Below are 15,162 nucleotides of genomic sequence, written 5' to 3'. Positions count from 1 at the left end.
CCAGGTTCTCCCCAGGTATACAGGATTTGGATTTAAACCCAAACTGCCTGCACTTTAGCAGTAGTTTTCAATTAAAAAAATGTCATTATGGTTGTATATCAAGGTGCTAAAGCTTCCCAATAAACTATTAAAGTAGAACTTAAGGCAAAACTTTCATCGACAGATGCTGCGCTGCTTAATCATAGTGGGAGAAGCATAACCCTATAGCAGTGATGGTGAACCTTGGCACCCCGGATGTTTTGGAACTACATTTCCCATGATGCTCATGGACTCTGCAGTGTAGTTGAGCATCATGGGAAATGTAGTTCCAAAACATCTGGGGTGCCAAGGTTCACCATCACTGCTATAGGGTTATGCCTCTCCCACTATGATTAAGCAGCGCAGCATCTGTCGATGAACTTCAGAGAGTAAGATTTTACGGTAAGTTCTTACTAGGTATCGACCGATTATCGGCAAAACCGATATATCGAGGGCCGATATGCACTTTCCCTGATATATCGGAATCGGCCCCGGAGGTTACCAATATTGCCGATATTTTGAAAAGTGCTTGTACCGGAGTGATGCCTGCAACTAGAGGGATCACCCCGGTACTGGCGTCCATAGCTGACGGGTGGCTGCCTTGTAATGTCAACCGATGCTGCTGAGATTACAAGGAGCCCTCCGCGGCTCACCTGGGTCTCCCGTCCCACCGGGAGACCCGGGCAACCAGCCTGCAAGGCCGCTGAAGACCCGATCAAAGCCGCATTCAGCTCTGATCGGGTCTCCATGCTAAAACCCAGAAGTGATGTTATGACACCACTTCCGGGTACTGGCGCCAGATTAAAAAAATGACAGCATTCAAAACAGCCAAACTTGGCGTTTTGAATGCTTTTAAGTGCAGAGGAGGGGTTTGGGACCCCCAGATCCCTCCACAAGAGTACCTGTCAAAAAAAAAATTTTTTTCTTAAATGTACGATAATATCGGCCCATAGCGGCTGATACTGATATGCATTGACCAAAGTATCGGTAATGAAAGAACGATATTGGTCGATCACTAATCAGAACTAGTGTACCCATTGGAGGATTTTCCCTCTATTACTTTCCTGGTGACAATCCAAAATTTGGGTAATTTATTTTTGCATGATAATGGTAAACCGGACAAATAAAGAGGATGAATCTCCTTAACTGGGGGCACAGACCGCAATAAAAACTGGCAGATGTTCGAATCCCTCTCCACTCTATTCAAAACTAAACAAAAAAGTTTTGCCTTTAGTTATACTTTAAAACCTAAATTTTGGGTCAGCCTTCAAATCTGGCTGCCATTACTGTTGTCTGGGGTAGGTGTACATTACAAAATGAAAACATCCAGATGCCCTCCATTAAGCTTTGGATAAATAGCGTTTCTGTTTTGTGTGTTTTTGTAGAGTCGTTTCACCGTTTTTATAGCAAAAAATTTAATCTATATATATATTAATCCATTTTTTGTATAAAAAATAAATAAAACAAATTATACTGCAATAAAAGTTTGTTAATAAATCTTTGGCTGGATAATGTGAATACCATGTTGTATATTTCTGGGGTAAACATTAGGAGGAGCAGTATTCATTATTTACTGAAAGCTACACACTGGCTAAAATGGATCCTGGAATGAAGGTAATGGCTTTAAATTATCATTTTACTTTTATTGCTGGCCCCTGAGGAGATGGGAAGTAAAAAATGCAGCTCACCTGTGACCATCCTTTCCCCTTCAGGTCCCTTTCACGCGGGCTTTCCGATCCGGTCCGTCTGTCAGTTTTTCAGGTGGACCTGATGGGATGCTCCATGTACCTCTATGGGGCAGCGGATGTCAGCGGAGACATCTCAGCTGATACCCGCTGCTATCCGATCAGTGAAATCCGGAAGGATGGAAACCCTATTTTCCATCCGTCTGGAGGATGAAAACGGACAGGCGGTCCGTTTTCATCCGATCTCCCTGACAGCTCCCTCTCTGCAAAGTAAACGGACCTGTCAGCTGCCTGCTCAGTGGGGATTGGTGGATCAATCACCGCTGAGAAAAACAGAGTCCGCCGAGTGCACCGCTCCTGTGTAAGGACCCTCATTCAGGTCTATTCAAATGATCCAAAATCAAAACAAACCTAATGTCTCTATCCCAAGTGCAGCCGGGGCAATTTAAAGGATATGTCCACCCTAACACAATCCCTGCATCTATAGATGTCCACGATCAAACACTTAACTATCAAGCCCTGTAAAAGAAGAAATCAGTTTACTTACATTTTTTGAAGCCGCTCCGACCCGATTCCATGTGGAGCTGTCAGCCGCGGCTTCGCTTTATAGGCGGGTGCAAAGGACAAATCCATTAACGGAAGCCCTATAGTAAGTCTATGGGCGACGTCACTTCACATTCATTTCACAGCCATTAGGGGCCGTGTCCTCTGCAGAGCTTCCAATGCTGGAGATCGGGTCGGATCGGCTTAAAAAAAGGTTTGTATACTGATTTCTTCTTTACAGGGCTAGATAGATTAATGTTAGATTGTGGAGACCTAAAGATGCAAGGATTTAAGTTTCAGGGTGAACTTATCCTTTAACTTGGGCTAAAGAGCATGACAGGCAGCACCACCTGTCAAATTTCCCCTCTGAGATCAATGGGGCCGCACCTCAACCACAACCCAAACTCTTGGCTTGTAGTTTCAGCATGGTCCCCCAATGAAAAATTACCATACAGTAATCAGAAAAAAAACAAAGGCCAGGTGCTATTATACTGCCCACTGAAAAGCAATTCACCATGTATCACTTTCCAGAGGGCAGTAAATAGCACCTGAAAGAGCCCTAACAGATTTCTCCATCCACACCAATTGAGGAAGGGGGAACTGACTTCTATTGAGTAGGGACAGCTACACGCCAATCGAAATTCGGCCAGTACCTGCTGAACCAGAAGAATTTCGATTAGTGTATGGCCAAACTTAAAGCGGAGTTCCACCCATTTTTAATAGGTTGGATTACATAGATCTATGTAATCCCCTTTAAAACGGCTTTTACCAATGGAAACTTTTTTTTTTTGCTAGTAAATACCTTATTTTCTGCTTTATTCCTCCTCTCCTCACTTCCGGGTCCGATCGGCGATGACGTCATTCGGCGATTCGCAGTGTGTGCTGGGATGTATTCCATTCCAGAAATCTCGCAGTATTACCCAGGAGCTGAGCTGTACTGAGCCGTACTTGCCCCGCCTCCTCTCAGTGAGTTGTACTGTATGCATTGTATTCAGGCCGTTCTCTGCCCCGCCTCCACCCCGCCTCCTCTCAGTGAGCGAGGACTGAAAGCATTATATCCTCACTGAGCTCACTGAGAGGAGGCAGGCGGAGGCGGGGCAGAGCACGGCCTCAATACAATGCATACAGTACAGCTCACTGAGAGGAGGCGGGGCAGGTCACGGCCTGAATACACACAGTACAGATCAGCTCCTGGGTAATACTGCGAGATTTCTGGAATGGAATACATCTCAGCACACACTGCGAATCGCCGAATGACGTCATCGCCGATCGGACCCGGAAGTGAGGAGAGGAGGAATAAAGCAGAAATTAAGGTATTTACTAGCAAAAAAAAAAAAAAGTTTCCATTGGTAAAAGTCGTTTTAAAGGGGATTACATAGATCTAAAGTTACGAAAATGGGTGGAACTCCACTTTAAGAGTCCTTCTGATTTGCAAATGTGAGCCTAGGCCATAGCAAACTGAAGTTAATTGTAAATATAACCTAGAAAATTCACAGTATATATAAATCGGATATACAATTTTGGTACTCACCGTAAAGATCTTTTCTTGGAGTCTAGGCGATAGCTGTTCCCTTATCTCGGAGCAATGTCCTATTCTGACACCGCTCTCCTCATGTGACTCTCTCACAGACCATGTGGCCTCTCTGACAAAAGCAGATTTTTCTGGCACTTTGTCTGAATTCTATGGGAAAACTCTTGGCACTTCTACAACCTTTGATTTTTAGAGGCCAGGAAAGTTACACATCCTCTTTTCCCTTTGACCTTGTTCAGAAATCAGAGGCAAAACCTCCTTTACTTGGGGATATTATTAAGGAAAGCACTGAGGGCATGGATTTTGTAGCTGAGGATTTTCCTTTCCCTGAAGTTCATGAAGTACAAAGCGTTGGCTTTACACCAAATGCGTTCCACTGTGGACACACAGATTGATGCAGTGTTCAGACTTTTGCTAACTTGTGAAGATGCATAAACAGACCAGGAACTGTTGAAGGCCCTGCTCTCATAGAACATGTATGGCTGATGCCTTCAGCTTTCTTGTTTTGTTCACACATCTTTTGATAGTGAACACCTTTTTGGGGAATCCTTTGACAAATTCTTTAACCACTTGCCGACCGCCGCCCGACTATATACGGCGGCGGTCAGCCCCTCCCAGGCAAAGTGACGTATCGGTACGTCACTAGCCTGGGAGCCAATAGAGGGCGAGCGCGCGCCGCCGGAGGCGCGCTCCCACCCCCGCTCGTTCACTAAGCAGCCCGCGTGTGTGACCGGCGGACCCGATGTCCACCGGTCACTCACAATCATCGGGTGGAGAGGGAGAAAGGCAGGCGGCTAGTGTAAACAAAGCCGCCTGTCATTCTCCCCTGTGTAACAGCACAGATCATACGATCCTGCTATGTAGGACTGTTGATCTCTGCTGTTACACACACAGCCACATCCAATCACAGTTAGAAGCACGCCCCTAGGGACACACTTAACCCCTCCCTCTCTAATAAAGTTAACCCCTTCCCTCCCAGTGTCATTTTTACAGTAACAGTGCATACGTGTAGCACTGATTACTGCAGTAATGTCACTGGTAACCCCAAAAGTGTCAAAAATGTCAGTCAAGGGTCCGATCTGTCCGCCGCAATGTCGCCGTCCCGCAAAAAAAAATAAAAAAATAAATCGCAGATCGCCGCCATTACTCGTTAAAAAAAAAAAACAATAAAAATGACAAAAATCTTTCCCTTAGTAAACGCAATAACTTTTGCGCAAACCAATCAAAATACACTTTTTGCGATTTTTTTACCAAACATATGTAGCAGAAAACAAATTGGCCTAAAATGTTAAAAAAAATTAGATTTTTACATTTTTTTGGGGGGGAATTTCATATAAAAAAAATGTGAAAAACATTGTTATTTTTGCAAAATTGTCGCTCTTTTTTTTTGTTTATATCGTATGATCAAAAAATTGCACAGGTGATCAATTACCAAACGAAAGCTCTGTTTGTGGGGAAAAAAAGGACGTCAAATTAGTTTGTGTACAGCGTCGCACGACCGCGCAATTGTCCGTTAAAGTCACGCAGTGACTTTAATAGGCCCTGGTCAGGAAGGGGGTAAAATCTTCCGGGGCTTAAGTGGTTAAGGAAGTTACTGGGAGTGAAGTACTTCTAGAAAGAAAAAGTCGAAGGTCTCCTACCTCTACCTAAAGAAAAAAGGATCCATCCATTCTCCACAGACTTCAACCTAAAAGTCAAAGGTCAACACACCCTTGCATTGCAGGCCCTGGCCCACCAAACCTTCCCAGAAGCCCTCTTCACACTGAAGTGTGCTCCACTCCTCCTCTGTGTTTGTACCAATCAGGATCCAAGACATCCAGGACCTAAGGGTCCAAACTATTATTTCATAGGGGTACAAAACAGAGGTTCCATCCCTGCCCCCTCATCCCTTTTTTTCCTTCAAGTCTGCCAGTTTCAGACCCAAACAAGTCAGATTTGATAACTACTTTGCACCAAATTCAGGCACAATGATTGGTTGTACCAGTTCCCTCAGAAGAACAGTTTAAGTTTTTATTAAAACTTATAAACAGTTGGAAAAACAAAGCCACTGCATCCAGAGATCTGGAGAAAACCCAGATGTGGACATCCTGGCCTCAGGTTCAACAACAACCTCAACAAATTTGTAGCCAAGACCAGGGATCCTCTAGCCCGCATAGATGCTCTGTTGAACCCTTGGACTAAATTCAAATTGGTTTATGCCTCTGATGAGATTCTTCCTCGACTGCTGGACAAGATATAAAGGGTCCCGTGATTCGTATTGCATTAAATAGGGCCAGAAGATGATCATGGTACAGACGCTCCTTTTCCCTTAACCTTCTTAGCGGTATTCCCGAGCGTGGCTCGGGGTTAAATTTCAGAGCCAAAAGCAGTAACCCCGAGCCACAGCCGCCAGAAGCATCGCTGGATCCTGTAAGAGAGGTTTCTTACCTTGTCACCGGGATCCAGCGATGTGTCTTGGCGGTGTCTCGCGGCGGATCTTCCTCCCGATCGTCTCCGTGCCCCGGCTTCCGTCTCCTGCGACGTGACGTTCACAGGGGGGGGGGGGGGGGGTGGAACCGGCGGCAAATTCAAAATGTTAAAAAACACACCAAACACACTGATACCATTTAAAATAAAAAAAAAAAAAATCACATTAGTTTGCCCCCCAGTGCCCTTTCCTGCATTTTTACTGTACTTTTTATGTGTATATATATATATATATATATATATATAATGTATACAGTTGGTTTGGGCTGCTCATTCACAAGAATTACATGCAAAATAATGGTACCGCTTTCAGCACCTAAAATCCAAAAGAATCATACCGCCAGGGAGGTTAAAGTGGTAGTAAAAAAAAAAAAAAAATGTATCCTGCAAAGCATTGTTATGTGCCAGGTATGCATCACATTATGTGAAACTTACCTTAAAACGAAGCCCTCCAGCTGTGCGCAGTCACCACTGACCAGGCTTAAATCCTTACCTGGTCTTCTTTCCAGGTTCTTGGTCTCTGGTCCATGTGCTGGTGACGGCTTACCTATAGGTGAAAATCTGCCAAGGGAGTTTACTGCCAATCTAAAGGAAGGAGAGGAATTACACCGGTGGGTACTAGGTAGCACTGAAGATGGGAATTATGATGATGAAAGGAAGAAGATTACTCAAAGGGAGCGTGTGGAGGCCAAGAATGGACACACAGTTTGAGCCCCTAGATCTGGACCCCAAGAAGGCAGGGGAAGATCTGTTGATCTGTGTAGTGGCACAGGGAAGAAGAGGGCAAGTAGCAGAAGAGAATGCCCAAGGTAAGGGGTTATTCTGAAAACCTAAGGGATGCACTGAATACCCACATGGATTAACAATCCCCCTAAATCAAAAAGTAGGGGCGCACTTTCATGCTGATGGCTTCTCTAGGGGCTTAGCAGGGTTGTTGCTTCCAGCTATGTGGGCTATTCCCATTAGTGAGGCTTAGAGGGTCTAGATCAGGGGTGGGGAACTTACGTCCCGGGGGCCGTATGCGGCCCTTGAAGTCATTTGGTCCGGCCCCCCATGCAGCGGAGTCTGTCTTTCAGCTGATCTGTCAGAATGGAGCCAATGCTTCCCGTATAGTTCCGGCTCCGTTCTGACAGTCTGAGTGAGTCACAGGCGGAGTGATATCACATGCACTCCACCTGTGACCAATACAGGAAACATCGCCTCTTCCTCCCCTCCAGTGCGGCGCCGCTGCTAGCCAGCAGAACACACAGCAGTACCAGCCAGAGCCAGCAGTACCAGCCAGAGCCAGCAGTACCCACAGCAGTAGCAGCCAGAGCCAGTAGTACCCACAGCAGTACCAGCCAGAGTCAGCAGTACCTACAGAACAGTACCAGCCAGCAGTACCTACAGAACAGTACCAGCCAGCAGTACCCACAGCAATACCAGCCAGCAGTACCCACCAGCATTACCCGCCAGCAGTTCTTTTCAAAGCTTACCACCATAAAGTCGACTGCATTCCAGACTGACCGACGCAAACCTGGAAAACCAGTTGCGAGTAGCAACATCATCAATACCAGCTAACATCACACACCTCACCAAAGAGAAGCAGTTGCAGCCATCACATTAGGGGTCAGTTAATTAAATTTTTGACCAAATATAACAGGCACATTTTTACGTTGATAATTTTGTACGGCCCCCGAATGATTTTATAAATACTCAAATGGCCCTTGGCAGAAAAAAGGTTCCTCACCCCTGGTCTAGATGTAGACAAAGGAGGACTGGACTCAAAATTACCTTTTGCCCCTGTTTACAACGGCACGATTTGACATGTCAAATCACATGCTAAATCGCAGCCTATTGCCAGCAACGCCACTGTCAGAATCGGTACGATGCCGCACCAATTTCCAAAAGTAGTCCCTGCAATACTTTTGGGGACTTTGGTGACGATTTCAATAGACATTTGTGCATGAACCCACACAGAGGTCATTCAAATCGTCCCCGAACTCGCACTGAAATGCCGGCTTGAAATTGTGCAAGTTCAGCTAAACTCGCACTACCCGTGTTCAGTGTGAACGTACCCTTCCTTAGGCTTCTTACGATGAGTCAGGTGGACACTGTGATATCCCTAATAACATCATTCAGGGTAGGTCCTGCTAATCAGGAACCACAGCACAAATTTAAATGGGGACAAGTGATATATGCACTGGGTCCTTCAGCCGCTCAGTGTTTTAATAAGCATGCAAGCAGAATTCTGGAATCATTGTTACACTCTCATCCTCATTCTAAATGAGCAAAGGAAAAAGACCTCTGCATTTTTACCCACAGGCACCTCCATTAACTTAAAGCTGACTTCCCAAAAGATATAAAAGACACAAATAATGAATCTCTGTATTCATTTATTATTAAATATATTTTCTGTAATTGCAAGCAGTGTAAATACCTGAAGAGAACTTGGTGTTGGCCTCTCGCGGTCCATCGAACAGCAGAGCTCAGATTGGGATAAGAAGCAGCACAAGAGGCCTAATCATTTGTACAGCACTGCTTATACAATATGCGAACAATGAACATACTGATAGCAGAATGACAGGGAGATGAGCTCATCAGTCTGCTGCTATTCCTCTCACTGTCCAGTCACAGACCTGCACATGTTACTTAACTGAAAGGAGAGAAAAATCAGACCTCTGCCCCCGAAGGAGAAAAAAATCAGACCTCTGCCCCCGAAGGAGAAAAAAATCAGACCTCTGCCTCCGAAGGAGAGAAAAATCAGACCTCTGCCTCCGAAGGAGAGAAAAATCAGACCTCTGCCCCCAAAGGAGAGAAAAATCAGACCTCTGCCCCAAAGGAGAGAAAAATCAGACCTCTGCCCCAAAGGAGAGAAAAATCAGACCTCTGCCCCCAAAGGAGAGAAAAATCAGACCTCTGCCCCCAAAGGAGAGAAAAATCAGACCTCTGCCCCCAAAGGAGAGAAAAATCAGACCTCTGCCCCAAAGGAGAGAAAAATCAGACCTCTGCCCCAAAGGAGAGAAAAATCAGACCTCTGCCCCCAAAGGAGAGAAAAATCAGACCTCTGACCTCAAGCATGAAGTGGAAACATTATGCTTTGGGGTGGTTTCTCTGATAAATGTACAGGCCGACTTTGCTGCATTGAGGGGCCAATGGACGGGGCCATGTATTGTAAAATCTTGGATGAGAACCTTCTTCCCTCAGCCATAACACTGAAGATGGGTCATGGATGGGTCTTCCAGCATGACAACGACCCAAAACATAATCACCAAGGCAAAAAGGAGTGGCTCAAGAAGCACATTGAGGTCATAGTGTCATGATAAAATTATAGACCATTCATTTCTTTGTAAGTGGGCAAACTTACAAAAATCGTCAGGGGATCAAATATTTATTTTCCCCAGTGTAGGTGTAAATTGTTGAAGTCCAGCTAAGGTGTCCAGCTACCAGTAGCTTTGCCATGATCTGGATAAATGAAAACAAGGACGGCCTTTATTCCACTCATCTTTAATCTACTGACCAGCAGTCCAAAATAAACAAAACAATAGTAAAAGGGATCAGCAGGAACCTTTTTCCAATTTATTCCTAAATTAGGAAGTAACGGAGAAAAGTCACATCTCTCTAAAGTGCTTTATTTTAAATGGAAAGGATCACACACTCTGCCATAGGGCCTTGCATATAACAGCAGTACCGGCTACCTATTCACAGCAGAGGCAGACGTTTTCCCCACACAGGCTGCATTGGTAGACTGGCTCATGCTTCCAATAGACTGAACCTGTTACTTAAACTGGGAAAAAGACAGCCAATCAGAAACCAGACTGGTTGATTGAGTGGCAGTCCTATTTTACCAGTTTCTAATTATTCAAGCTCTACTTTTTATGAAAGGGAACATATCAGGATAGAGATGCTGGAGCTGCCATTGCCATCTTGTTTTTGGAGAAGCTTGCTCCAGGGCTGTCATCTTTTCCGTTTTTTTTCACTACTCGTGATTTGGGGTCCTTTCACACAGGCGGACCGTTCAGATCCACCTGTCCGTTTTTTTGGCGGATCTGAACGGTCCCCCCATGCATCCCTATGGGACATCTGATGTCAGCGGAGGCATGTCCGCTGACATCCAATCCGTCAAATCTGGACGGATGGAAACCCTATTCCAGCGGATCGGACCGACAGTCCGTTCCCATCCGATTCCCCCATAGAGATGCATGGGGAACTGACAGCCGTGTCTCCGCCCACAGTGCGGAGAACAGCTGTCATCCTCCTGCTCAGCGGGGGATCGGCGGATCGATCCCCCGCTGAGATAAACGGAGTCCGTCCGACGGATGGATAGTGTGAAAGAGCCCTTAAAGAGGTTGTAAATCCATACGAAATTTTTTTTTTTTTCGACCTGAAAGAGAAACACATAATGAGCTAGTATGCATTGCATACTAGCTCATTATGAAATACTTACCTTAGGCCGAGCCCCCGCCGTGCCGTCCGCTTAGCTGTATGACGGGCGACATGTCCAGTCGCCCGTCTTCCGGGATCGCGGCATCCGGCCATCTGATTGGCCGGAGCCGCGGTGATGTCACTCCCGCACGCGCGGAGCCGACGGTCACGGCACGGGGCTCTGAAGAAACGGCACCAGCGGCCGTTCCTTCAGAGTGCATGCGCCAGTGACGTCACTGGATGCATGTAAGGTAAATATCTCCTAAACGGTACATGTTCAGGAGATATTTACAGTACCTATAGGTAAGCCTTATCATAGGATCACCTATAGGTAAAAGTGTCAGAGGAGGGTTTACTTCCTCTTTAAGTTGCCTAGGACAAGCATGCAGCTGATGTGCTGGGACACCTGATGTGCACATACCTGATGCAAAATGATGGAGGAGGATCCTGGATTAGGATGAGATCTCTGGAGCTTCAGTCTTTAGAAGCAAGTCGGCAATTTGGACTTCTATCATTTCTATCCCGATAAGATCCTTTTAACGTGAGCCAGTCACAAAGTACACCATGCTCTCTCTTAGGATTATTAGAAATCCATTTTTAAAAATTGTTTTAATCAGTTAAATGTTAAAGCATTCGTGATATAAACGTGCCTCAATCCCCTCATAAGAAGCCAAGAGTCATGCCCATGTTTTGCCCCACATCACATCTCTACCCCATCCGCTACTGTTATCCCAGCTCACCTGATATTGCATAAGGCAGAGAGTTGCTGCGGGAGCAAAGCAGTCAGCTATTTGTGGGAAGAACTTGAGACTTTTGGATTTACTGTACATCACATGTCATCTAACAGTCTTTAATGATACCAAAATTTAAAGCATTATTAATAAATGTTAACCTTATTTACAGAAATACCCGACTACAAATGCATCTGATCTTCTAAGAATGGCAGTAGTTTGGCTTTCTCTGATTTCAGTATTTTCTGAGTCAATGACATAAGACAAGCAAGCAGCTTGGAAAGTCAGAACTCCTGATCTGCATACGTGTACCGGGTCAGGGCCTCGGGATACATTAAACTCATTGGTCAGCATGACAGCCAGGTAACTAGAATTTTCAAGAGAGGCCTTGGCAGCCATTATATGTTCTCGCTACAGATTTCCCTTAAATATGAACTCTCAATCTTGAAATCTCTCAAGAAATACAAAGTAAATATATTTTAAAGCAAGAAACTTGTATGAGGAGATAAGACTCTGAATTAGGCTGCATTCTCTGATACCAAACTACGTCTCTGAAAAATTTCCCATAGCTGGGTTTTAGCACAAATAGACTTTTAAAACCATTAATTTCCTGCGGAACTAATATTACCTTATTGCAGAATTTTATAACCATTATTACGTTCCAATCGGAACAGGTAAATTGTATTTATCACAAGGTTTCTGCTAAGCAGACACAATTCACAATTTCTGGTTTGGTCAGTTTGTAAAGCCCTTGAAGAACAGTTGATTCCCGGATCAGAACGTTCTTGTTTTTATTCTCAGTGCAAAGCTGCTTTTTCTTGTATGGCGCTGGTCATTCTTTGGTACCATGGTTTAATCTTGGTATTTGCCATCATATCATCAAAGGATTTCAATCCCTCCGTAACTCTCAAGACCCCATATACAGCCTGTGAAAGAGTAAAATACCCAGGATCAATGGAAACGTAGATATAAAATTGTCCAGAAACACATCTGGGTTCATACAATTAATGCTGTACTGGGGGTAAGGGCAGGGCGGAGATGCAAAGTACTTGTTATGTGCTGGTATGTACAGCATAACTTTTACATCATGCCACACTCGCTTGCCATCTATTTCCCCTAGACAGGTGTCATCTTTCATTTTCGGCCAGCTTGCTGTCAGCATGGATGCTGAACAGTGTGATTCCTCCCTATAATGATATGAATATTTCTCTGTAGCTCATTGACAGACGCAGGACTCATATCTTGATATCCGTATCAAGATATGGGTCCTGCGTCTGTCAATGAGCTTAAGAGAAAAGGATTTTACGGTAAGTCAAAAATCCAGCTTTTCTCTCTATTGGACATCTAGCTTTAACCATAGATGATATTTGAGGCCTGCAAACTCCTTTTTCCCACATATATGCTTTGCATATATTTGAGTATACCATTGTAGGTTCTTTGGCATAGCCAATGAATTATAGTTTGGTATTTTTATTGAGGGTGTATATATACTTTTTGAGAAAGCCTGCTACACATCTGGATCCTGAGGAAGCCCCAAGTATGGGTGAAACGAGTCGATCCATCGCATTGTAGGATGTGCTGCAATACACCTTCTAGATACTGTATTTTCATATGCTGTTTCTACCATCTTGCCCACTTCTACTATCTTAATTTAATAAGTAATTACATTTATATATTTTTATCATTTTTATCTGATCTAACTGCTAGTCTTTGGGCACATTAAAATCCCCATCCTCCTCGTCTACAGGGCTCTACCTGTGAGACTTGGTTTACTTTTGCAGGTGTCACTTTCCTCGGCCACTGATGAAACTCCTTTGCATGAACCCTCGTGCTACATTATCCTGGCACTTGGCTCACAATATTGGCATTTTATAGATGCCAAGGGTATGAGCAAAGCATACATTCAACATGCGCTGTATTACAAAGCCTTTTCTACCAATAGCAATTTATATTTTAAACCTTAGTTTCAGTCTAAATCATATGCAGGAAGGGAAGCGGGGGGGGGGGGGGGGCTTAGGGATTAGCCTTACCAGATCTGCTAGATTCGGCTCTGAGCCACCCAGGAACTCTCTGTGCTTCCCCACAGCTTTAACCCAGGTGTCAGCCGCTTTGTACAGATCCTGCCGCACGTCGTCTTGCAAGTTGTGCCTGTGATGACAAATAATTGTATAAGTCGTATAACGGATACAGAGGGCATTGCATATAACGATGTTTCAAAGAAGAGTTGTTTGCATTACTAATTCCAGTCAGGACAACAGAGACCTTTATACACAAAGCCAAATTATCAATCAACAACTAAATTCTTAGCCTGCAATACAATGTTAACCTCAGGAAGGATGTGCTGGAACTGGAAAGAGTCCAGAGAAGGGCAACAAAAATAATTAGGGGAATGGAGGACATCAGCTATGAGGAAAGACTACAAGCACTGAACCTATTCTCTCTGGAGAAGAGACGATTGAGGGGGGATATGATATCAATGTACAAATACTGTACTGGCGACCTTAGCATAAGGAACAAACTATTCAGTGAAAGGAGATACAATAAGACACGTGGCCACTCACTAAAACTAGAGGAAAGGAGGTTTAACCTTAAAGTGTGTAAGGGGTTCTTCACTGTAAGAGCAGTAAGGATGTGGAATTCTCTTCCACAAGCAGTAGTATCAGCGGGGAGCATCGATAGTTTCAAAAAATTATTAGATGGGCACCTTAAAGACCACAACATACAGGGGTATACAATGTACAACATACAGGGGTATACAATGTACAACATACAGGGGTATACAATGTACAACATACAGGGGTATACAATGTACAACATACAGGGGTATACAATGTACGGTTAACAGCACACACACACATCATAGGTTGAACTGGATGGACTTTCTTTTTTCAACCTTACTAACTATGTAACCTGTTATGCACACTAAAATTTGTCTTGCCTCTTTTGTTCACGTGTGTGATATGTACATTAAGTTGCACTTTTCTACACACAAACAGCCCTCTCTCCTAGGCCTGTTCTACACACTGAGCTGGCATTCAGTTCCAGCAGGAGAAATGACCCGACACAGCCATCCAGCCTACTAAAAGTGCAGAGAGACTCATGGTTGCAGGATGTTCCTGATACGCCCGTTTTAATTTACTCAAAATGTGAGTTGTTTTACACTTTGCCTTTTATTAAATGCCATATAGTCTATACTGAGACGGTGCCTCGGCTTCTTTTCTTTTTTACATGTTTCTGGGGCTTGCCCCGAGTATTGGACTGTTCCTCACCATAGGATCTTATCATTGGACGGATCATCCACTTTGACTCTTATCACCTGCCTGCCCATTGTTTATGTACTTAGCCCATCTATATACTGATGGATCCAGACAATAGTGATTACAAATGTTTTGCCTAACCAACAGCCTGATTTTTCTACACACCACTGCAAATGTAGGTTATGAACAAAGCACATAGAAGACCATTGTTTTCCAATGTGCCCTGTTTACACCATACATGTTTGGTGGTGTGCAAAAAAAAAAAAGGTAGCTCAACAGACCCGGTGTAAACAGGCTCTTAAAGTGGTTGTAAAGGCGCAAGGTTTTTTTTACCTTCATGCATTCTATGCAGGAAGGTAGAAAACATTCTGTGTGCAGCAGCCCCCCCCCCCAATACTTAGCAGTGAAGGAAGACGTCTGGAAGGCTCTGATTAACTCTGGTTATTTCAAAGAAAAATCCATACAGCACGGGTACAGGATAAAAAGGCTGACATGTTTCACACTAAGGCCCCTTTCACACGTCAGCT

General features: G+C 44.3%; 1 protein-coding gene across 1 annotated transcript in view; it reads right to left on the bottom strand.

Moving 5' to 3' along the window:
* Positions 1–11,975: 11,975 nt before the first annotated feature.
* PTGES2 (prostaglandin E synthase 2) overlaps positions 11,976–15,162 on the bottom strand; it is a 36,900-nt gene continuing 33,713 nt past the window's right edge. The window contains exons 6-7 of the mRNA XM_082263936.1: positions 13,409–13,526; positions 11,976–12,304 (exon numbers count right to left, since the gene is read on the bottom strand). Coding sequence (XP_082120062.1) covers positions 12,176–12,304; positions 13,409–13,526 — 247 coding nt within the window. The 3' untranslated portion in view covers positions 11,976–12,175. The remainder of the gene's footprint in view (positions 12,305–13,408; positions 13,527–15,162) is intronic.

This window comes from Pelophylax lessonae, assembly GCF_965119305.1.
Source record: "Pelophylax lessonae genome assembly, chromosome: 7".
NCBI lineage: Eukaryota > Metazoa > Chordata > Amphibia > Anura > Ranidae > Pelophylax > Pelophylax lessonae.
The sequence above is the reverse complement of the archived record's forward strand: the minus strand, read 5'-3'. Positions and strand labels throughout refer to the sequence as shown.